General features: G+C 36.4%; 1 protein-coding gene across 2 annotated transcripts in view; it reads right to left on the bottom strand.

Moving 5' to 3' along the window:
• Positions 1-23,425, bottom strand: part of map7b (microtubule-associated protein 7b) — a 37,785-nt gene extending 14,360 nt beyond the window's left edge. For both annotated transcript variants that reach the window (XM_082145570.1, XM_082145569.1), the window contains exons 1-3: positions 23,351-23,425; positions 4,642-4,767; positions 4,364-4,438 (exon numbers count right to left, since the gene is read on the bottom strand). In XM_082145570.1, the coding sequence (XP_082001696.1) occupies positions 4,364-4,438; positions 4,642-4,767; positions 23,351-23,396 (247 nt within the window). In that variant the 5' untranslated portion in view covers positions 23,397-23,425. The remainder of the gene's footprint in view (positions 1-4,363; positions 4,439-4,641; positions 4,768-23,350) is intronic.
• Positions 23,426-26,818: the final 3,393 nt, after the last annotated feature.

A 26,818-nucleotide genomic window follows, 5' to 3' on the forward strand; every position in this document is an offset into this window, starting at 1 on the left:
TGCCCCTTCAAGTTAGTCATGCAGTTACAAACAGGGAAAACAGACAGACACGAGAAAGAGCAAAATGTGTAAAAAAAGGCAAGATCAGGAAAAAGTGCAAGAAGTGTAACCCTGAGCTTTACATGGTGAAGAAGGTTTGATTTGACAAATTCACATGATTGACACATTCCAGCAACTCACAGAAATAACAAGAACAACACGTGAACATGTAACTGCTTCTTATACTAAACTGATCATTCATTATGTCTCTCATTGGGACTGAGTGAGTCTCTGATCAAAGGTCAACAGTATCTGTGTGTTTGCAGTAAACCACTAACACTCCACCATGAAATCAAAACTGAACCCATGTACATCTCAATAACCGGCCCGTTCTAAAGATGCATTCGAGTCAAGTCAGCAAATGTAATACCTCTGTTAAAGAATATGTAACAAAAGCGAATTGATATTATTCATAATTTTTTGCAGATTGTTTGTTTTTTACATTTTGTGTACTGTAACTGGATGAAGCTTGCTAGAAAGCACTACTCATTTATATTATTTAGGAGATGACAGTCTTGCATGACTAAACTACATTTCCCATCATTCTCCGATGCAAAACAAGAATTATAAAAAAACAAAGCATCACTTACAGTACATACTATCTATGCATCCTTTGTCATTTGTATCTGTTTTGTATGTAGTACCTCAAAGAAAATGTCTTTGTTAACCCTTTAAAACCGGATGTGTCGTCGACGACTCAGCCAACCAAGCTGTATTCATGTCACTGTAACTCTTCAAAAGTTTTTTTGAATCAAAATAATTCAAATAGTTCCTGAAAGTAGACATCATGCGCTTTTCGCCAATATACGGCTTATTACGGTAATGTCATGCTTTCCGTCTGCAAATGACAGCAGCACGGGATGGAAGGATTTGAACAGAGATACGACGCGCGGAAGGTTAGAGCATTTTGGATTGCATAAAATAATAAAAGAAACGAACAAATACATGGCGAAAAAAGTGTTAGACAGCAGAAGAGGGGATTGGGATGATTTTTAATGAAATTTGGGAGGCGGATGGCCGTTACTCTTTCACGTATCTAAGCATGTAGTGCGTGCATGTGTATGTGTACGTGCCTATGAATGCGTGCATTTGTATGTGTGCGTGTATGAAAAAAAGTGTCCTAAATGAAAACTGTGCAACCCAATGTCACAAAAAAGACTTGTATATATGTTTTTTTCTAAATAAAAATAAGTAAATTTATTCTAGTTTTTTTTTTTTTTTTTTTCTATTTAAATTCTATTTACAAACTCACCACACACAATAATGGTCAATAACTTTAATTTGTTGAAAGCTTATCTTTTTCTGAAAAAGATGACACCTTGCACATGAAGATAGCTCATTGTTTTAGAATTTTACAGTAAAAAAAAAAATCAAAGTATGTGAAAAACACATATTTTAGCTTCAGGTTCTAAAGGGTTAAAGGGATGGTTCAGCGTAAAATGCACTATGCACTCCTTTGCACTATGACCTCAAGCCAAACACTCCCCCAGAAGCCTTTTTTTCCCTTGGTCAAACATTATTCAAGTTAGAGCTTATTTTGAGATATCAGCCGGATGGCTTAGTGCAGGCGCTAATGGATCCAAGGTTGTATCTCGTAAATTACCCCACTAATAATGCCCAGAATGGTACCAAACTTCTACAGTCGTACAAATAGGTTCTGTACTCATAAAACGAGGCATTGGAAAGTTTGTAAGTACATCAGGAGTTTATTTAAATAACACTTGCCTGACAGCTCATGCTACTGCTAACCCGGACGTCGACGTCACTTCACTGAGTTGGGAAAAGCACGTAAAAGTCCTGGCAGAAAGCAATGCATAAGGATGTAGTGTAACAACGCCCAGTTCCAGGAATGCACTAATATTTTGTTGGTACCAGTTTGCAACAATTATTAGACACTAAGTTGTCAACACTTCGGAAAAAATAATAAAAAAATTGGGATATACCAAAAAACCTTTTCAGCAACACCGGGTGATCGCGCGAGATCCCACACAGAGCACGACATCTATTGCCGGAAGAGACTACCAGTAAAGTAGTGAAGGCGCAAGAAGCGAGAGAACAGCTGAAGAGATCAACGAAAATATATATGCTTTATAAATGCTTGTATTTTCAGATCAACACTTAAAAAGTATTTCGAATATCATCCAGTTATCAATAAATTTCTATGGAGTGTTAAATTCACTAGCTTTTCCCCATAGGCGGAGTTTGACATTCGAGCCAGGGGGGGGCAAAAAAAAAAAAAAGAAAAAAAAAAAGATCATTGTAGCAGCTGGGACCTATAGAAGCTTGTTTCCGCCACTGAATAATAAATAAATAATAATAATTGCGACCCCTATAAATTCGCAAAATGGGAGATATAAAGTCAGAATTGCGTGATATAAAGTCGCAATTGGGAGATATAAAGTCAGAATTGCGTGATATAAAGTCGCAATTGCGTGTTATAAAGTCAGAATTGCGTGTTATAAACTATTCTGAGGTAAAAAAAAAAAAAAAAAACAGTCTGTCTTTTTTTCCCTTAGAATTGGACTTTTTATCTCACAATTGCAACATCTCGCAATTCTGACTTTATTTCTCAGAGATATAAAGTCAGAATTGCGTGAAATAAAGTCGCAATTGCGTGTTATAAAGTCAGAATTGCGTGTTATAAAGTCAGAATTGCGTGATAGTCGCAATTGCAAGAAAAAAAATCTGAATTCTGACTTTATAACACGCAATTGCGACTTTATTTCACGCAATTCTGACTTTATATCTCTGAGAAATAAAGTCAGAATTGCGAGATGTCGCAATTGTGAGATAAAAAGTAGCAATTATCTTTTAAAATGTTTTATTTTGTGGCGGAAACAAGCTTCCATAGGGTCCTATCAATTGGGGCACTCGCACATACTGTATGGACAAAACAAACATGCTAAATAAACACATTTATTTTTAACCCAAGAAAAAACAGTACAACAATACAATCATATTTGTAAACAGGTAGAACTTCGCCCCTTGACTTCGCATCGCATCTTCGTTCGGACACAATTAGGATCATCTTCGTTCGGACACAATTAGGATCAATGAAATGTGGACCACTTTTGCACTGTTAAAATATTATCTTCAACCAAAACGAAAAGATTTTTAAGGTTTTTCTTTCCTTTTTTCAAAACACATTGTGGCAATGAGAGTGATTAAAAAACAAGTTATATTTCGCATTTTGTTGTACTTCATGAAACATTTAAAACATTTTGAGAGGGAAAAATGAACACAATACTCTCCACTTTTGAAACATATTGAACAGCATATATATATGTGTTGAGTTTCTCCAGCTTAAGCAGTTATTTGGCAGAGAAATAAAACTTACAGACCTAGACATTGTCCAGACTCTAGTGCAACAGTAATTTTCGTTTTTTGCGTACTGCATATGCGTCGATAATGGTCTCAGGTGAGAGCATACCGTGAGAGCTTGGCCGTAATGTCGCTTTCGATGTTAAGTCACATGACCCAGAGCCCCGAATTATTATTTTATTTTTTTACTAAAGCAGTAGGCCTATATGAAATCAGATGTATTACCTACCACCATTTAGTTGTTTTGTGTTATTTAAAATATATATTTTTTTTTAAACAATGCAATTTTTATTTATTTTTTTAAATGCAATTACCCGTTTCACCAGGGGGGGGCAATGCTCCCCCTGCCCCCCCGCAAACTCCGCGCCTGCTTTTCCCTTACACTGGTGAGTTTTGCAAAGGACTTTTACGGCCTTTTCCCAAATCACTGAAGTGACCTCGACGTCCGGGTTAGCGGTAGCATAAGCCAAAAAGCAAGTGTTATTTAAATAAACTCCTGATGTACTTACAAACTTTCCAATGCCTCGTTTTATGAGTACAGAACCTATTGTACCACTGTAGAAGTTTGGTACCATTCCAGGCATTATTGGCATTATTGGTACCATTCCTGCACTAAGCCATACAGCTGATATCTCTAAATAAGCTTTAACTTGAATAATGTTTGACCAAGGGAAAAAAAGGCTTCTGGATGGGGTGTTTGGCTCGAGGTCATGGTGCAAAGGACCCTATAGGTTGAAATTACTCCGAACCATCCCTTTAAGAAGTTAAAAAGAGAAAAATTAAGTTGTCAAAAAACTAATTATAGTAAACAAAGCTTAACATTCAAATGCCAATCAAATCATGATAAAAAGTAATTATGATAAAAAAAAATTAAAAGTCCCGTCCACCCAATTGAACATTGAATATACTGCTTCATTCTGAAATGTGTCACGTTATGGAAGTTAAATGTGTTGCAAAGGCACTCTGACATTGTCTTTAATAACAATGTGTGTGTTTGTCCTACCATTCTGCTTCTCCAGCTCCTCCCTCCGTTCACGTGCGAGTCTCTGCCTTTCATCGATCTTCTGCATGAGAGGCTCTGCAAACACAAGCACACATGCTGGATGAGTTCAGGCAGTAAAGCTGGGAGGTGATGTTTGCATATACAGCTAACAGTAGTGCACAGTGTGTGTGTGTGTGTGTGTGTGTGTGTGTGTGTGTGTGTGTGTGTGTGTGTGTGTGTGTGTGTGTGTGTGTGTGTGTGTGTGTGTGTGTGTGTGTGTGTGTGTGTGTGTGTGTGACCTGGTCTGGTAATGATGTGTGTTTCTGTAGGGCTGGGAATGGTGTAGGTGTACTGTCCCGAGACAGATGAGTCCGGGCGACTCCATGATGACGACTTCTCATCTGCTCTGGGAAGGTAGTCAGAGCCTGAATGACACAAACAGAGGGAAGGGGGGAAAACCCAAACTATTTATTCATCAGAAAATACAAAGTGCTTTATTTATTTTTGAAACATCTAGGTGGTATATCACTGTATTGGTGCTCTTTAGACATCATATCATTTAAAAAGGGGATATAATAGGAATATAAACCATTTATTAATATTAAATATTACATAAATCGTATTACATAATTTTGATCAGTAATAAATTACACAAAATACATTTATTTTAATATTAATAATAATCTTAATGAATATTAAATTAATTTGAATTCATTTTAAAATATTAAACAAAAATATTTATATTGTTTTGAGATTTAAAATTATTAAACAAAAAAATATTAAATTATCATTAAAAATAATATAATATAATTGTATTAAAATAATATAATATAATTGTATTAAAATATATATATATATATATATATATATATATATATATATATATATATATATATATATATATATATATATATACATATATATATATATATATATATACACACACTTTTTTTTTTATATTTTAAAATACTTAATATTTATGATATATATTAAACAGTAAATTGTAACCAAGAAATGTTTTTACAACTTTCACAAACTGTAAACATACTTTGATTTCATAAAGTTAACATGCCAACCATGGAGAGATATCCAATATTTATACAGGTGTAAACAAACACATACTAGTCTCATATTGTACATCAAATGTATTTTTTTATTTGCACAGTGATATACACGAGACATACTGACATAGTGTTAAAGAAGCTGCAAAAAGTCAAAGTTGTTTGCTCTACATCGTGTTGATTTACTTAAGCACCTGAGCTCATTCCCCCTCACACACTCTTTTAGGAAGTGACTGTGAGAAGGTTTATGACCTGACAGATCTCAGCCTGAAAATTAAACAATTCCTTGAAAACAGATGCCAACTAGGCTTATGAATCCATGGGTAAACATAAAATATATGGCTTGAGATGTTTAACCATCCACAGACAGAAAGTGTGTTTGTAGTGTTCCTATAATCAGGTCTCTACATCTGCAAGTATCCAGTGACAGATACTGAAGCAAACAGCACATCAGAATCAGCAATCTGGTTAAACTGTTATTGATTCCTGCACTAAAACCAATCAGTCTCCCGCTGTGTGCGTCATCTCACACACCAATCAATAATAGGCCTAGTTATGTTTTCTTGTTATACATTATGCTCGTTTAATCCAAACTTATAATACAGAAATTGCAGGCACAATGTCCCTCAGTTCCGTTGAGGTTAGGCATCTGACATATCCCAAATTATGCTTTTGGACATGAGGCACAACAGAGCCATTTCTGGCTTTCTGAAACACATGTAGGTTATATCATTTTAAATATATTTGAAAGATAATTTAAGTTTATATTACACACTTTAAGCATTATCGTATCGCACTATTTAATTAGTTATCGCATATCGCATTTTTCTTCAATATCGTGATTCAATGGCAAAAAAGAAAAGTATTGCCATCCTTTACATGACACGTAATAGCATGTATTATGGCTCCCACAAATACTGATCTTTAAAGAGTGCTATCCATAATTCTACTGTGGGGGAGGAGGGGATAAACAAGCTATGGGCAGATGGTGCGTCTAGACGAGGGGGGGAATGGATAAAGGACAAAAACAAATCACAACAAGCAAAGACGTAAGTCACTGCATTTTAGCAAAAGTCATTGACGACCCATTGGCCAAAAACAAAAACACCCTATTCTACATAATACTCGAAATACACAGGAAAACATGAAGAGTTCATTGACAAAAATGGAATTTACTGTAGAATGCGGAATGTCACAGAATTTGGCAAATTTTGGATGAACAAATTAAAAGTAGGGCTGAACAATTAATCGAATCGTGATCTGTGAATATGAAACTGCAAAAAGCTATTTAAAAAATGAATGTTCGGTACGGGTGCAACGATCAGCACGCATGTGATTCGTGGATTAACTGCTAAGTTTAACCATCATAGAGTGAAACTCGATCATTTGGACGTGTTTTGTCTTGCCAATTTACACATTCAGACGATTTGAAATACAGAAGAAGAGGCAAAATGCGTTTCAGACGGCGCTCAAACACCGAATTGATTCCTCTTTCACGTTTATTCGCACTTAAACGGACACATTTACACAAAATTATGTCAAAATACCCGTCTCGACAAGTATTCTCTCGGTTGACAGTGAACAGTCGAGAAAGAAACCGGATGTGTGTCAGTATATTCGGTCTTAAAGTGACAGCAGCCTAATATTCCTGCTGTTGTCTGTGTCATTAATGCTAATCAAATAAAATAATACAGCTTTAACAAAGATGAACCTATTTCATTTCTACAGTAAACAAATAGTGTTATTTTACATTTAGGCCTAACTATGAAATTTTCTGTACCTGAATTCCTGAATACTACTGTTAGTAACTTTGTTATATAAGCTTGTAATTTTTGTATTTGTTCTTATTTTATTACTGACTGTTCACTTGTCTTTAATAATGTTTGAACTTTATTAGTTAGGCTAGTAGTTTTTGCTGTGGTATCAAAGTACTTAAAGTGAACTTTAAGTAATAAATGGAAAGAAAAGTCCCCCCCCCCCCTTTTTTTTTTTTTTTTTTTTTTTTGCTGATCCGAAAAATGGTTTGATCCGTAACTCAAAAAGCATAAAAATGATCAGAACTGTGAGTTTTGTGATCCGTTGCACCACTAATGTTCGACGTGTCTCTGAATTCATGAACTGCCTACACAGGCAGCTTGTAATGCGTTGGAACAGAGCCATTGTGATATTATTCAATCTATTTCCGTGTGCGATCCCTGAGGAGGCGACGGCCGGCACTTGCTCTAGATTTCAGGACAATGTTGCTCCTGATTTATCCCAGGCCAAACTCCGTCCGACCCAATTTACCCACTTACCGAAAACGCAGGATATCACCTTTCTGAGACAAACAATGGGCAAGGTCTCAAATGATTACTGAGGGCAATTTCTGAAATCATTATATTCCAGAAAAAGGGACATTGATGAAATTCTTCATTGTTTCATATTTCAGTCAGTTAGAAAACCCTCAGTTTCTACCAGCCCTGAACAGACACACACACAGACTTCAATACTACAGTTATACAATCTAATCTAGAGTCATCAGTTCTCTACTGAGATTTATTAAAACGCAGAATACAGGTTTATAAATCCCTAAGAGAATGTAAAGCCAAAAATGTAGTCTCTGTGTGTGTGCGTGTGTGTGTGTGTGTGTGTGTGTGTGTGTGTGTGTGTGTGTGTGTGTCAGCGGCTCATTACTTATCGGTGAGGGAGACCCAGTGGTGTTTAACCTAGAAAATACCTGACAGTGAATCATAAGCCCAGATGCCCAAGTGAAATGGACACTTCATTCTCCAACATATTGTGCTGCACTACTGGCAAAAGACAATCCTAAACACATATCCTACATCGCTGCACCTTAAATGGTTTGATCTTTGTTGAATGCCTCTAACGGAAGGCAAACGAGGCTGAAATCATCCGATATGTGCACCATCTAAACAAACCTCAGGCTATTGTGGCGGTGAAACTTTAACATGACACCTGTGGGGTGTGTTTGTGTGAACAGCTGATTTTGCCTTGATGTAGCTCGCTAGTAAAGGCTTTTCACTTGACGCATAGCATTTACTCAAATGCCTAAGGGGTACAAAAAAACAATCAAATCTCAGAACGAAGTCAATGTTATCTAGTCTATACATTCTTTTGAGATGACAAAAGATAGGCTACATAGTTACAATCACATCTTTCCTCTCGAGATTAGACACAAAATGCCTGAGCCGAGCCCTTTCGAGCAGGTTTTGGACTTTCCTTTTAGCATTTTCTCTCCATTCCTGCACAGAACATACCAGCTCATGAAACTTTGGTCTGAGGCCCATGCCTGATTAGCTTACTAATCTGTGTCCTGAATGCAGGGCTGAACAGGCTGGTTAAGTATATAGTGACGGCAGAACAGAACAAACAGAAAGATCCACAGACACCAACCATCTACAGCAGCAAAACAGCATTAATGAAATCATCATCTTGAGGTAGTTACACAAACCTTTGAACGATTGTTTAGACAACAAATACGCAGAATGATAATGATGAACAGGGCTCAAGATATGATGGCATACAGGCTTTTAGGGGTGGTATATTTACATACCGTAATATGCAAAATCTCTAATGAGACTGGTAGAGTCAGGGTTAGACCCATAGAGTTAGGGTAACCCTAACCTAACCCTAGACTCTAACCCATAGAGTCAATGTGCGCTAACAACACTTCTTGGACTTTGACTTACAGGCTTTGTTTAGCTAGTTAGTATCTCATAGATTTGACGATATACTGTATATACAGCCAAATTAATCACTTTTTTCTTTTTTTTTATAAAAAAAAAAAAAAAAAAGTCCATAATGTGCCGAAATGTAGACTATGTAGTTGTAGTCTCCCTTCGGGCTCTCTGATAATCAAATAAGAACAAACAGACAGATATGCAAACTAAAACACAAATACAGGAACACATCCGGTGTGACACTCTATAGCAACAGTCTTGTTTTCTACTCCTGTCAAGGTTGTTCATCTTGGCTCTTGTGAACGGTTTCCATGCCAGTGTGTGTAGCGAAGCAGAACTGCTGGAGTCAGAGTGAAGCTGAGGTCCGAAGACAAAGCATCAGATAAATACTATGTAAATCAGGAGACTGCTTTTGATACACAAGATAATATATGAAGGGAGGAAGAGAAAGAAATACCTGTTAAAACCAAACGCTTGTTTACCATCTTACTAGACAATGTTGAATGTGCTGCAAAATGAGATGGAAAACATCCCAATTTGCACACAATCCATCCGAAATAATATCTGAGATTAGGATTAATGCATCACAAATAACAGTGTGCTGAACGTATAGCATTGCAAAGGAATATGGTGTCCAGGAGCGTCTCCCAGGTGTTAGATGATACGACTTTAAGGGCAAAGGTCAGAGTTGAGCCTAGTGTCGCTGAACTTGAGTTCACTTGTTTGTGAGCAGACAGACTCTGAAATCAAATGCAACCAATAACATGTCTTCTAGTCGGCACATATTTAATCCGGGTAAATGGCAAACATTTTCATGTTTTAACTAAATTTGAATTATTACACAAATTTTTGAATTATATGATATATATTTATAGGGCTGGGCGATATGGCCAAACATCATATCTCTGTATTTTTAGGTTGAATGGCGGTATATGGTATATATCTCTGTATTTTCAAAAAAATTCTACTTGGATTAAAAGAAAATATCTGTATTTATTGTTTTATTTCACATCCTACCCAATGTTGTCCTACAAACAATGTTCATATTGAAGGCTGTGAAAACAAATATAGTAAACCATGTAAACAGGCTCTGGTATATTATGTGCAAAAATCACATTACATTCTAACATTGTAACATTACAATCTAAAAACAAAAATAATGATAAAATATTTAAAATTAAATTAAAATATAATAAAATAATGATTTTATTATTAAATTCACTACACTAAAAATAAAAATAAATACAATCAAAAGCACAGACTAATTAACCTACATTTGATTACACCATTACAATAGTCACTTTAGAGTTACTGCTATCATAAAAATACACTTACTTGTAGGTTTAAAATTCAGCATATGGCACATTTATTGTCCAACAACAAATATTTTAGCAATATGTATATTTTAGTCAGAATTATTTTGCTCCTATTCTATTGCGCTCCGTCAGTTTGACGCGCACATGTATCTGTCAGAGCAAGCCACTTTAAACCATATGCGTTTTATCTTACCAGTTATTTTAAAGCCCTTAATATAAAGCATGGCTCACGTTTAGGACAAATTGGATGATGCACTTTCCCCGCATCAGATATTTTTTCAGACACAATATAAATGCAAAATTAGAATTCATGAATATGTAACGGTATTCACGGTATAGCAAAATCCATACCATGGCACAACATAATACCGGTAGTCACGTTCATACCGATATAGCACCCACCCCTATATAATTATATTAAGAGCCATAATTTCAGTAAGGGGGAAAAAAGCTTTTGGCTTCCTGAGGCCTCAAAGAGGGTGCAATGAGCAAAATATTAATGCACCCCATTAAACAGTTCATTCAAAGTGGCCGCAACTAATGATTATTTTAATAATCGATCAGTTGCCCGATTATTTCTTATATTTTTTTTGTTAACCTTTTACCATATGTCTTCAGAGTATCACAATAATATATTATTGTGAGTTCACTATCGTGATATGTATCTAATTGTGACATGAGGGTATCGTTACACCCCTATGGACAACCCTTCACCTGGAGCCTTAATGAAGAGAGGGAAGAGTTCAGAAGAGACTGGAAGGAGAGAGCAAGGTATCCAAACTGAACAGCTACTGTTGGTGAAGTTATTTAATAAGGAAGTTTAAATTATACACACCTTGTAACCAAGCCTTTAAACAATCATGTCTACAAACACAATCCAGGACTGAGGCACCTTCTGTTTGATTAACGTTAGCAACCAACTCAACTAAAAGAGTTAAACTTGGTAACTTACTCACGTTTCATTTTTATGAGAAACTAAACTGCTTCGTTTAGTGCTAGAAAGCTCAATCTGAATGACTTCTGTTGACCTTCATGACCTACACGAGACCAAAGGATCAGTTCACTTCTTTAGCACAGGGGTTTTCAAAGAGGACCTCAAGGTTTAGGGGGTCCACAGAAAACTTAAATTATTTTTTTAATGCACTTTAACAGCAAAAAAATTACCAAAATATGCAAATTCTAAATGAAAAGCATTACAAATTTTTTTTTCAGAAATTATATTGTGAAATTAAAATGTATATATATATTTAAAAGAATAATTTTCACAATTACAAAAAATAGCCAATTGTTGTTTATGCTTACGATTTGTCCACACACAATATAAATGGGTCTGTATGCATTAATATAGTCTGGCGTTTATATTTTAGGAAGAGTTTCATATTTGGGGGATCTTGGCATTAAAAAGCTTGAACCCCTGCTCTAAGAACCGGTGAACTGCACATCACTGACAGCTCTTACCTTGAATTTCACTCATGGTTTTGGAGAATTTTGGAAAACCCCATGCAAAACTCGTCTACATTGCCAAGGAAGAAATCCTAATCCAATACATCAGACCCAAGCCTCACGCATACACAAAAGTCCAAAGGACGTGGCATCCATCACAGGCTGACGAAAATGTGTGTGCTGATTCATTGACAAATAAAAGAGAGGAATATGTGATGGAGACATGGATGAGACTTTCACCACACCCCTTCAATCTGAGACTGATCGAGAGGAGACAGTAGATCCCCCGCTTTGAGCATGTAAAAGTCAGATTACAAATCACAATTGTGTGTGATTGCTGTGTGTGCAGTGCAGAAAAAAAAGCAAGATTATAGAGAGAGAGAGAGAGAGAGAGAGAGAGATCAGCGATTAGTGTGCAATTCTCCACATGGCACAAGGATAAGTGTGTATGTGTGTGTGTGTGTGTGTGTGTGTGTGTGTGTGTGTGTGTGTGTGTGTGTGTGTGTGTGTGTGTGTGTGTGTGTGTGTGTGTGTGTGTGTGTGTGTGTGTGTGTGTGTGTGTGTGTGTGTGTGTGTTGAGTGTATTGGAGCGGGAAGGCTCAGAGATCTGAGCAGCTTAGCAGTGGCTAATGCTAAGCTTAGAGAGAGAGGAAGAGAGAGCATTACCCTCACCAACCAGTACAAGACAATTCAGAAAAAACGCAATTTAACACTATGGGCCCTATTTTAAGGATCTAAGCGCATCATCTAAAGCGCAAGGTGCAAGTTCACTCAGGGTGTGTCCGAATCCACTTTTGCTAGTTTAACGACGGGAAAAATGGTCGGTGCACCAGGCGCATGATCTAAAAGGGTTGTCCCTATTCTCATAATGAGTAATGGGTGTGTTTCGGGATTTACGTGTGTTAAACCAATCAGAGTCTCATCTCCCATTCCCTTTAAATGCCAGTTGCGCTCGCGCCATGGCAGATTCACTATTTACATGACGGAATTTGATAGTGGAAAGACCGAACGCGTCTCCAGAGCGCAAACGGAACTACTCGTGCGCGAGGTAAAAGCGCACAAGCAGAACATTTACGGGACAAGCCGGATTCCACCATATCTTTATGTACACAATAATAATTTTTTACATTGTAATCCTTTTAATTTTAAATATTTGGCATGTTTGTGTGCTGCTGTGCGTCCCTGTGTGTGTAATAAGCAGAGTGTACGCGCATTGTGGACCCGCCTATAGGCGCACATTAATAACGTGCTCTTTAAATAACAAAAATATATATTACGCCATTGACTTTAGACCAGGTTTCAGTTGGTCAGCGCAGTCTATTTCTGTTGCCTCAAAATAGCAACGGTCCAACAATGCGCCAGAACACACCTCGTTTTCAGACCAGCAGCCCATGGAAGCACAAATGGGCGCAAATGCATTTGCTATTTAAACAACGTGGCGAAGGACATGAAAATGATAATTGCGTCGGGCTGAAACTAGCAAAAAACACTTGCGTCGCGCTTGCCGCTGCATTGCGCCGGGTGTAAGATAAGATAAGGCCCTATTCGTTATTCCAGAGCGTGTGTGACAACATCTGCAAGATTTTAAGCCAGCAAATATTCAGGCCTCTCAGTTATTATGACTCATCAAAACAATGTGAAATGAGAGTCATTTGGAGTTGGATTTTGACATGGTGATCAATAAAGTACACCTATCTTTTTGTCTGTAACATTTGAATCTTATGTTGAATGCAGTTTTTCTCTCAGCAAGTGATCAATGACCAGCTTAGACACATTTAGTGCACTGACTAGATTTACTCCCCTGCTAAACAACAGGGTGCTAGTTTATCCAGTGAACACTTTGGGAATTGAACAAGAGAGAAACCGTAGCATACTAACACAGAATAATAGTACAGAATAAGGCTATGTTAACATTCAGTATTTGGGGTTGACAACTGCATACTAACAAGCGTGATTCTAGGAATGTCCTGTTCATATAACAGCTAACAGAAGTAGCTCAAATACCTGTCCTCTCTCAATTATTGAAAAACTAAAGCTGCAAGATTTGGGGAAGTTTATTAAATTTCTATAATAAACTATTTTACTTTTAGTTTTTTATTTTACAGTAAAATAGTGAGTATTTAAGAAAAATAAAATAAAAATAAATGTATTTTTCAGTGGAACAATACTAATATTTATGGCTTAATAAGGCCTACATTTCTTCATTTTCAAACATTATTAAACCATTAAGCTTTTATTTTGGCAGAAAACCACTAGTTTCTCTTTTGTTGACAACAGCAACAACAACAACATTAGAAGTTTTGGAAGATGGTTGGCACATGTTGTGTTCTCAAATGCACATTATAAGTGACCCAAAGTCACAGCACATGCAGAGATGAGTTCATGTGGAGTACTTTAACTGCATAATGAGCCACTCTAGGACTTTTCACATTGCACTTAACCCCAGGGTATCGTCGTTCTAAACATCGCTTTTAACCCCGGCTAAAGGAATGTTTCACACTTAGCAATGCTTTTTACCCAGAGTTCTGAAACCCAACCACTTATGCAGTGTTAACCCTAAATTGCGGTGCCAAACTTGTACAGTGTGAAACGATGCGGTGTCAGAATATTACAGCTAGCAACAGACAAACAATTGCGTACTCATATTTGCGTGCTTTGGACAGTCACGTAAACACTGCATTTGTAGGCCATATGAACAGTAAATTCAGCATTTGAGAAGAAAAATGTCAAATGCTGACTGAAACTGTGACAATTTGGGTGAAGAAGAGACTCATTCGTTTCATTCTTATCTTTATATTCCGAAATGCCCATTCAGTATAAACCTCGGCAATACTAGGATGCACAATGCTATAACTTGTATGCAAACAGGTCGTGTGCTGCTATCAATGACACTGACATCGCAAATAAGCAAATAAGAACAATAAGGGTTTAGGAATGTATAGTGTGAAACGTCAGCTTACGAATATCTAGGATTAATTGTTAACCCCAGGTAAATTATGAGCATTGTGAAACGTGAGGCAGGATAACCCAGGATTTAATTTGCCTGGGGTTTAGAATGACCCAGGGTTAACTATTTCAAAAGTGAAAAAGCCCTTCTGAGACACTGGAAACAAAAACAAACAAACACACAGCACATGCAGGCTATTAATTTAATGCACATTGTAGCCTTTGTGATTTGTTAATCATATATCAAATTTTCAGTTTTATTTAGCCTAAGTGTAAGTGTTTGTAATGTCTAGAGCAGTGGTTCTCAACCGGGGGCCGGGGCCCACTAGGGGGCCTCAGAAAACTAGCAAGGGGCCCTCAAAATGACTTAAAATACTACAACTAAAAATCAATTTCTCAACAACTGTGTTGTTTTGTTTTTTCTTTTTTCTTTTCAGAACCAGTGTTCCCACTGTCTTGAAAAATTCTTGATAAATGAGGTAGGCAAATTTTAAACATGATTTCCATAGACCTGGAAAAGTCAAGTTAATAAGTAAAATCTTTTAACTTGGCTTTTTTTGTTGTAGTGAATTTACTATACATTTGATTAGTTTTACTAGGTTTTAATATCTATATAAATGTAGTAAAAATAAATATTTAAACATCCTTATCCAGTAAATCACAAATAACCGGAAAACTCATGTTGCCTTCAAATATTATTGTGGACAATGGAGACGAAAGGGTTGAGAGTCACTCACTCGAGCAACAGAAGCATTAGCTCCAGTGAGGCAGCAGCGTTTTGAGATCTGAGGGATTTTTGACCCAGCTGAGCCACACTGCACAGTCTTGTGACCAAAATCAGAGCATGTGAAGAGTCATTCCTCATAGGTTGAAGAGCTAACATCCACATGCACTTGTGTTTGATTTACATTTTAAATGTGAGGTGGTTTAGGCTAATTGTCATTAGAGATCTGTCATTTCAGATCTAGAAATGTAAATATTGAATACTGGCATTAATCTACATCCATAATTATTACATACAGCTTTTAGTCTCAGTCTGAACAGCATCCACCTTTATGCTGAGCCTTCCAGTCAGCTAACCGAGCTGCTGTTTACATTCCTCCTACCGGTGGTCATGTGACCCACCCACAGCCTAGGACATCCAGTTCAACTTGACAGTCATCTGCCACTGTGGCGACAATGGGTGGGGCAAAACAGCCACACCTAACAAAAAAAAAAAAAAAGAGAGCAAAAATCTTTTCCTAATCAGTCGAAGTGGTGCTGAAACACTAGACACTCAAAATGGATAAATGTGTTTTCGCCTCTTCAGTGTAACAGATATGATGTTAACGCTCACCATAGACTAACATCCTTTTCTGTACTCTGTACTCACAAAACTGACAATGATATTTGTGTATGTGCACAGATACTAGCAGAAATTAGCTTACAAGGATACTAAAAAACCTAATATTAACTAAGTCAAAAAAACATTTTAATATAAACAAAGCATTTTTGTATTTAGGTCAAACGCATGAGTGGTTAAGAGCAAAGGGTGTGTCTCAATCTCAAAGCCTTGTGAGCCGCCTAACTAGATTGCCATTTTAAGCTTCACATCTTTGATGTCCACAACTGCTGTCTCGACGGGACGCTCGAGTTTTGACACACAGCCATAGACTAAAAAAAAAAAATGCCAATGCAGACAGACACAAAACATTAGCAAATGAGTATTAAAGGCCACACTTTCATTACGCACATTAATCAGGGCTCTAAAATGAGGTTGTCCTGAATTCTCAAGAGACTTTGAATTGTATGCACTTTGTATGGTCTTCATCAAGACTAAAATTTATCGAGATTAAATATATATTTTAGATGATGTAACTATTCACGGTTTCAAAGTATCACCATTTAGTTTTTTTTTGCAATTTTACAATAGTGACAAGTACATTTAAAAGATATATTCCATGTAGTCTCTCAAAATAACATAAACAAATGTACTAATTATCTATAATTCATCATCATAAGTTTAATTAAGCATAATAAAATATAATAAATATTCACACATCTTTAACCCTGCACTTCTATGCCGTTATCTGAGCCTACCAACCAGTTCAAAGTCAAACATACAACTTTTAACAACAAAAGCTGATACCAAAACATGCAATCAAACCATCTTAATAGGCCAATTATTAGCTTAGCACCCGTGAGAGCAAAACCCCAGAGGGACTAGTATCAGCTTTTTTAATCTTTCCTATCCTGACCTCCCACATACCTCCTCCTTTCCTGCGTCTCTTGCGACTGCGCTGTCCCTCCTCTTCCTCAGCGATGGTGGAGAGAGATGGGATAGCCGACCTACAAGCCCCCCTTCTCATCCTGAGGGGGGCCGGCATTCTCCCCTCTTCTCCTCTCTCTCTCTCTCTCTCTCTCAGTACTCAGTGCCGCTAACAGCTAACACCCCACACATCTCCTCTGAATCTCCTCAGATATTACAGCATGCGATGGGAAGAGTGACAGACACAGTAAAAGCTGCAAGATGCGGCAAGACAGATTGAAAGGAAAGAGAGAGATGAGCCAAAACTCTTCCAGTGCAGCCCAGCTTACTGACGCTCCTGTAATCCACAGAAACGGCCGGCTCTCTTCCTCCTTAAGCCTGAGAGACACGACTGCTCCAGTTGCTGATGCTGATGCTGCCACTGTGTCTCTACAGGTCTGTCTCGCCCTCTCTCTCTCTCTCTCTCTCTCTCTCTCTCTCTCTCTCTCTCTCTCTCAGGCCCTTGTAGAGAAAGTAACACAGACTGACAAATACACTGAAACACTGCCTTACACACGCACACAGCTCTCTGTTTCCTACTGAAATATTCAGTATGAAGACCAGCAAGGTGATCCAGCCGATTAACGGACACCATGACAGCTATAATGGCACACAGAATAGTAAAGGTGCTCCGAACGGGATTTTTGGGTCCAATCAATGATTACCGATCACTGGAAGCATTATTGGCCGATATCGATCACCAAAATAAATAATAGGCCAACTATTCTTAACACCAACGTATTTTCAGTACATCCAAAATAAGAGATTATCATGAATTTATTGGCAAGCAACATGTGTAATATATTCCATTCCCTTTCTTTGAGGTGATTAGGAACAGCTTTACAAATATAACATTCCTGTAAAAGTATTATTAATAGTAATAATATTAATAACAGAACAGACTTTATCAACAGACAGTAATCAAATGTAAAAAAAAAAACTGCATAGTCTTCACTGTATAAAGTAAATATAGATTAACCCTACTAAATAGCAGCGAATGATTTTTTTTCAGACTATCAGTCAAAATCCGATTTTTGTGCATATCCGATTGAAATCCAATCAGAATTAGCTAATGTGAACAGCAAAAAAAAAAAAAAAAAAATTACATGAAATGTAAAAATCCGTTTCAAGCTACATCCATATCCATTGAAATCCTATTCAAATCGTAATACTGGAAATCCGTTTCAGTCTGACCACTCTGATCGGATTTCGCGTGGTTTGTGTGACTTTCTCACGCCACGTAAAATGTATGTTATAGTAAACAAGCTGAAAGTCGCTGCCGAAACAATGCTGTGTCGTTGTAAAATGCCAGACGAGCAGAAAATGACAATATAACGGAGACATATTTTGAAACCGGCGGAGACGTGGAAAAAAGCTGTGCATACCAGCATACCAGTCCAGTGCACGGCTACACATTATCATGATGTAAAATTTAAATAAGACAACATCTCGATTGCAAACCCCTCCATGTTCAGTTGTTGTTGTTCTTGCCGTATGCCTACCATGTGACTACTGCGGAGTGACTTTCTCGCAGCGCCTGAGAAGCCCCGTGGTGAGGAGCAGAGAGTTCGCTCAGAGTTGGAGTAAATCACTCCGCAGAAGTAGCAGTGCTTCGCCTTCTGAGAATATAGTTCCCAGTATGTGTACAGTTAGAAGATGGCTGTGTCTCATGTGACCTTGTTATTTGTACACGCTGTGACTATACATATCACAACATGTAAATAGGAAAATATTGGCGTTATTTTGTCACTTATTGGGAGCAGTATGCTAGCTGGAGCCGTTTACCTCCAGTCTTTGTGCTAAGCTAGGCTAGCGGTGGGTGCGTCAGACAGAGTTACGGCACGCACGGAGATGAGAAGGGTATGTATGGACTTATCTAACTCTGGGGGATACGGTGAATAAGCTAATGCCGCGTTCCAGGCAACCTGTAACCCGTGTTTTTCCAACTCGATCTAGTACGAGTTCATGGGTGGGAAGTCACGGGTTTGACTGCCGTTCCAGTGCACTTTCACGGGTATAAGGTTGGAAAAACACGGGTTACAGGTTGCCTGGAACGATGTACTCCCAGTTACGAGTTGGAAAAACACCGGTTACAGGTTGCCTGGAACGATGTACTCCCAGTTACGAGTTGGAAAAACACCGGTTACAGGTTGCCTGGAACGCGGCATAAAGTCCCAAAAAGTCGACGTGTCAAAGGCTGAATGCGCAGATCCAATCCAATTCAAAGAGAACAGTCACTACAATTAAAAAACTGAACATGTCTGCTTAATAAATCGTGAGCTGAACGAGAGTTGAAGCACAGATCAGCAGCATGAGTCAGATTTCATATATCACGAGAGTGAGGAGCTGACTGACGAGATAACGGCGGAATATTTGGTGTCAAAGCGATATGTAAAAGCGCCTATTTAAGCGAATTTGTCATTGTACAGTGTACACAACTTCTTGTGTTATTCATTAAGAATAATAGGCTAATGATGAACTCACCATTCAAGCAATCCGCCCCCAAATTGGCGCTAATTTGAAAGCGAAACTAAAACGCGCACGGCCGCACGTGTCCACAGGTGCGGAGCGAGCAGAACAGAACTGAAAACGCTCGCTCTGCTCCGCACCATTATGAATGCCTTCAAATTACTAGCGATTTAAAAGCTCCCAGTGTTCTCACACGTTGATTAACCGGTGGGAAAATATCCTCACCGTCACATCCCTAATACTCACCAAGCTGGGAATTTTGACATATTTCTGTGTGCATGCATTTAATAGTTTAGGCGAGAAGGAAACCCGAAGATCAAAGCTCACTTTGCACGCACAGAAAGCCGCTTGAGGAACAGTTTCACTTTCACAGCTTAATGCAATGTCTCTCTCTGCACAGATGTTGCAAATTTATTTTCATTTTCAGACACTTGGTAAAACTGCCAGATCACTCAATATAGTGAAGCAATTTTAGCATAGAAAAATTGTCTCACGAGTTCTGCGTCATCTGATCTGCCTTTATAGCGACCAGAGATCAAACTATATAAAGCTATTATAGGCCGATAACGGTCGGTGCCCAATCGATCGGAGCACCCTTACAGAGTAGTGGGATAAAATGGACTGGAAAGAGATGAATTATATTATCAAATCAAACAACGGTAAATCCGACCACACCATAAGACAGTCGTCCCACCTCAGACATTTCAACACTAGCTGACAAATGTGCTCACAAAACACAGACTAAAGATAACCAACCGAAAGCTGCTTGTTTTGAAAGTGACTTCTTTGTGAGCTGTGCTTCATACAATGGACCTTTTTGCCAGCAAAAGTTTGCCAATATGCCGCTAATGTGACCGCACCTTTAGCAGTGAGAAGAAGTGTGCTTTACATTGTACTTTAAACACTAGATGCGGCTCACATATGCCCTCAAACAAATGATGCTCAAACTAGGGATGGGTCGGGATGATCGCCTAGTCATCTAACAGTGTTTGAACATCAAAAGAGCTGCGAGTTTGCTCAAATTGAATGTGATGAGTCAAAAGGATTGGGTACGACAACATCCTTCCCATTGTGTTGTATTTGCTGGCTGCATGCAAACCCAAAACAGTCTGATTCACAAACAAACGACTAATGAGCACGTTCTTTTTGTTTGTTTATTTATTTGATGGGGACAAAGCATGTTAATGAACATTTGTATAAAATACCAATTTTAATAAATTGGAAAAGTTATGTTTTTTGAATCAGTCTAAAAAAATACTGAATCCATCAGACAAGTTATTGCTCGTGTCCCACTCTTTACTGCCAGTGGATAAGGGCATGTGTGTTTATGAATGAGAAACAGCTGATAGTCAGTTTACAGCCAACAGGTGAATGACACGTAAAGATCATCAACCTACGACCTACTGCAAACTGAAAGCATCATATATGACTCTCCCACACAAACATAAAAATTGATATGTATGCAGTAATGAAATACGGCAATCTAATGTAAATCCTCCTCCTACTTTAATCCACTATACCACCAATATAAATAAGGCTATTATAAGTAAATTCTACGCACAATTATTCCCACATATCCTGTTAAGAAACTCATGTGTGATATATGGTATTTAACATATCTACCTGTATAGGAGACACTTAACATGCACTATAGCCACTTATCTTCAATGCATGTTGCACGGATAAGCCAGTACCTGCTAAACGTATGTGTACCGAATCCATAAAACTGCATAAGCAAACGGATTGGTGTAATGATTGCCATCCACCTTTACTGGCAAACATTAAATACAGTGTTCAAACGCTGAAAGTGAGATTAACAGCTTTTGAACTGCGTGGCCGTTTCAGATTAGATCTGGTAACACGGAGAATGCATTTATACTCATGTGTCATTTTATTCACATTGCTTACTGTCCTGAGCAAATACATGGAAAAAACATTTGCATTAAGCACTCATACATGGAAAGGTCTGATTCATTTTAGATGCTAACTCATTCAAATATTCGGGGGGGTATAATTAGCATAGCTACAATGAAGCTGACATCAGAGCTTCTCATAGAAAAGGATGCAGCATCACCTCATGTTTCAGTCATATTACAAAAACAATTGATTCCATTATGCCCTAATACACAATGTTTACTAGAAATTTACTTAAAAACATCAGAAACTATAAATTAGGGATAGTTAAAGTGTTAGTTCACCTCAAAATGAAAATTATCCCATGATTTACTCACCCTCAAGCCATCCTTGGAGTATATTACTTTCACCAAACACAATCTGAGTTATATTAAGTCATATACTGGATCTTCCCAGCTTTATAATGGGAGTGAATACAAAAAAAAAGGTAAGGCAAAAAAGCGCATCCATCCATCATAAAAGTAATCCATATGGCGCACAAGTTAATAAAGTCCTTCTCAATTGAAGCAATCCATTATTTTTTCCATATTTATAACTTTAGAAACTATAATCACTGGCCGTACACGAGTCTAGTTCAGGCGGAAGAGTGACCTCTGACCCGACGTATCATTTACTCCCATTATAAAGCTTGGAAGAGTCAGGATATTTTTAATATCACTTCGATTGTGTTTGGCTGAGGAAGAATGTCATATACACCTAGGATGGCTTGAGGGTGAGTACATTATGGGATATCTTTCATTTTTGGGTGAACTAACCCTTTAATGCTTATATTGATCAGCAAAGCAAGTAGGGTTACGAGCTGATGTTTATAATCAAATATCTTTAGATTTAGCTAACTGATCTATATAAAACACTATCATGCAACTACTCTATCACTCAATTTCTGTATACTATTTTTCTCAATTCATAATAGAGAAGGAGGCACAGGAATCTGATCTTTGCCCCTCCAGCCCCAGTAACAGACCGTAACCTTACACTTTAACTAGTAACACTGTTGTTGTCTGTGCCTACAATCAACTGAGAGAAAAAACCTGTGAGGTAGAGTTTGGAGCCAGAAAGGGAAAGTAATATCTCTGTTAATCGACAAAATTGGGTACGGTTCATCTAGGAATGGACAGATATCTACCTGACCAAACTATCAGTCTAACTTTATTCATCATAATCTAATATGGTTTACTGACTTAATGCAAAAACAAAACTAGTCAGAAACAAACCATGTCATATCATACAAGCCATAACATTTTTTTAATCATATTTTTACTTCTTAAATTGCCTTAGCTCATTTATATTTTCAATAGTTTTTGGAAGTGATATGGGTTGGATCAGACATATTTAGTCACAATTTTATAGTAGATAATAAGAGGGGAATGAAGATTACGCGGGCGGGGTAATTACATTTACAGACGTGATTCACTCAACTGAATACTTATCCAACAAACAAAACCCATTAAGATAGTATGATTACACCTGACTATTTTGAGCTGGTTTCGCGATATTTATTTTACTGTAAAATAAAACATCAGATGTGATCGCGTAGGATACGAGCGCGCGCACGTAACAGGTGCTCCGCTCAAAACTGCTTCAACTGGATTTTAACGCGTTTAAACTAATTATACAGAGCCAGAGTCACATAAAAACATAAACCAATGGTGATTTCTGCGTGAAAGCTGATGTAAACACCAACTGGCAGTGCTTTGGCTCAGCGTTTAGGCTGATTTACTGATTTAATCCCTTTCCTCTGACCGGCTCGCGCTGCTTCTGAGGTTAAACAAATGTGTTATTTCGTGACAAGTTTAACCAACCAGCTTTAAACATAGAGGAGAGTTTGGTACACTCGTTTGGAAGCGGGATAGTACTTTAGGACAAACTTTACACTATATAAATAAACTCACCTTGGCTGGAACTCTGACAGACGTCGCTTCCATCCCGATCCGCCATTTCACCGACGTCACATGAGAGGATTAGATTAGAGAGCGCGCGCTTAGTCCAAAAGCCTCTAGCGGACAGGTGCAGAATATAACAAACATCCTATAAATCTTGTCAGTCTGCAAGAGCTTTTTTGCTAATGTTCAATTTCATTCATTATTTGTATTAGTTTGAATACATTTTATTAAATACAATTATATGTTTTTTGGTTATTTTTTCAATGTTAAATTAATTTAATTTAAAATTATTTATTTTATTTTGTATTGTATTGTATTGTTTAATATGTGTTTAATGCTTTAATTATAATGTTTTCATATTTTCTAATTATTCCATCGTTTATATTTATTATATTAGAATTGTTATTTATGTATTTATTATAATAAGTGTTATGACTAAGGCTATTTTAATAAAACATTTGAATACCTACAAATATATTAAATATTTTTCATTAAGACACTTTTTTGGTTATTTGTGAAATGTTAAATGAATTTTAATTTTAAATTATTTATTTTATTTTGTATTGTATTGTATAAAATGTGTTTAATGCTGTAGAGATCCCTTGCAAGGTTTCATTTTTTTAAATGAACAACACTACACCTGAGAAAAAGTTTAACATTTATTAATTATAATATTTTCATATTTTCTGATTATTCCATCGTTTATATTTATTATATTATAATTGTTATTTATTTATTTATTTATTATAATAAGTATTTTGACTAAGACTATTTTAATAAAACATTTTAATACCTACAAATATATAATTTTTTTTAATTAAGACACTTTTTTTGTTATTTGTGAAATATTAAATTAATTTAATTTTAAATTATTTATTTTATTTTGTATTGTATTGTATAAAATGTGTTTAATGCTTTAATTATAATATTTTCATATTTTCTGATTATTCCATCGTTTATATTATATTATAATGGTTATTTATTTATTTATTATAATAAGTATTTTGACTAAGGCTATTTTAATAAAACATTTGAATACCTACAAATATATTAAATATTTTTAATTAAGACACGTTTTTTTGTGTGAAATGTTAAATGAATTTAATGTTAAATTATTTATTTTATTTTGTATTGTATTGTATAAAATGTGTTTAATGCTTTAATTATAATATTTTCATATTTTCTGATTATTCCATCGTTTATATTTATTATATTATAATTGTTATCTATTTATTTATTTATTATAATAAGTATTTTGACTAAGGCTATTTTAATAAAAACATTTGAATACCTACAAATATATTAAATATTTTTAATATAGACACGTTTTTGGTTATTTGTGAAATGCTAAAGGAATTTAATTTTTAATTATTTATTTATTTTGTATTGTATAAAATGTGTTTAATGCTTTAATTATAATGTTTTCATATTTTCTAATTATTCCATCGTTTATATTTATTATATTATAATTGTTATTTATTTATTTATTATAATAAGTATTACGGCTAAGGCTATTTTATTAAAAACATTTGAATATCTACAAATACATTCAATATTTTTAATTAACACACTTAGCATGCACTTACGTGAATGCGTTGCCATCTAGGGATATTGTACCTTTATGTTATTTGTTGGTAAATCAAATTCTGCTCTCCTTAGACACCAAAGCTTTGGGAAATGTGAGATATAAAAGTCTTGATGTATGGGCTCTTTAATTTGTTAATACTGCGTAACCCCATGGGACTTTTGAGTAGTCTACTGTAACCTTGAATTACCTAAATGTTTAATGTTACAAGTGTTTATGTGTTTTCCATGTAATATTATGACATATCCAGAAGGTGGCACCAATTTACAGTACATTTTCACAACTTCAAACTATGTAAAGCGTATATGTCCCATCTGGGCCTCCATGATCTGAACATGACAGTTTGAAAAACGCAAAAACGGCTTCGGTAAGAATTAGGTTTAGGGTTATAAATATATATCTCAGTATAATAAGAATATAAGTCAATGACTGCAAAGTGCACCATGATCTTGATCACGATCGTGTGTGTGTGTGTGTGTGTGTGTGTGTGTGTGTGTGTGTGTGTGTGTGTGTGTGTGTGTGTGTGTGTGTGTGTGTGTGTGTGTGTGAATTTTTTGCTCTGAGCCAGTTGTTATTTTTGGGCGTGACATCATTTGGCATCTCTCTCTATTACACAAACAAATGCATAAAATGTCAGAAAAAAACTACTTCTAAGAATTGTTCTGATCAGCTTAATGCAGAACGTACAAAAACAGCACAATAAGCCGTGTATTTTTGGATTGGATGATTTAATATTGAATATCCCCACATAACCTCTAATCCACACACACACACACACACACACCATGCATTTTGTCTACCAATCCATCATCCTGGCAGCTCACACACAACATGCATCCCACTTGATTATTAGGAAGCATTATAAAGTAGATAAATGAGAACATGGTGGTACTAAATCTCTCCCTCAGTCTCTCTTGTTCTCTTTCTAGAGCAGCACTGCTGTTTTGGGATTGGGCCATCTCATTAGTGAGAGTTTCATTACGTTACATAAACCCTGATCACTTTCTCTCCTCACTGTGCTCTCTATCCCACCTCAGCTCCTATCTCTAACATACAAACATCTGGATCAACATAAAAGACAGATAACACACAGGTAACTCTTTCTCTGAGTTAGGTGACAATATGCATTTGATTTATGTCAACGAGGACCAGTTTAGCAAGAATCCTGTGTGTTTGTGACATGTTTGACCTGTTTTCCTTTGTTTTACTTATACTCCACCTGTATGTGTATTGTATTCTGCAGTATCATTTTTAGTATCGCATATACAGTATTGTATCAAAGTACAATGAATGGCCTCCATATATGTATCATTATGAAGCCAAATATCAAACCAGTATCAAACTTTTTTAAAGAATGAGTGTAAATTCAATTGCCATCCAAAAAGAAACCTGTGTACCGCATATTACATTTTATATTGTACGCTATTTTACTGTATTGTATTCTGTATTGCTTTTATTATGTATTGCATTGTATATTGTTGTGGATAGATAGATGGATGGATGTATACGGACAGACAGACAGACAGACAGACAGACAGACTATAGATAGATAGATAGATAGATAGATAGATAGATAGATAGATAGATAGATAGATAGATAGATAGACAGGTAGATAGACAGACAGACAGACAGACAGACAGACAGATAGATAGATAGATAGATAGATAGATAGATAGATAGATAGATAGATAGATAGATAGATAGATAGACAGACAGGTAGATAGACAGACAGACAGACAGACAGACAGACAGATAGATAGATAGATAGATAGATAGATAGATAGATAGATAGATAGATAGATAGATAGATAGATAGATAGATAGATACCGTAGATAGATAGATACCGTAGATAGATAGATAGATAGATAGATAGATAGACAGACAGATAGA

This window comes from Leuciscus leuciscus (genome assembly GCF_965113295.1).
Source record: "Leuciscus leuciscus genome assembly, chromosome: 18".
Classification (NCBI taxonomy): Eukaryota; Metazoa; Chordata; class Actinopteri; order Cypriniformes; family Leuciscidae; genus Leuciscus; species Leuciscus leuciscus.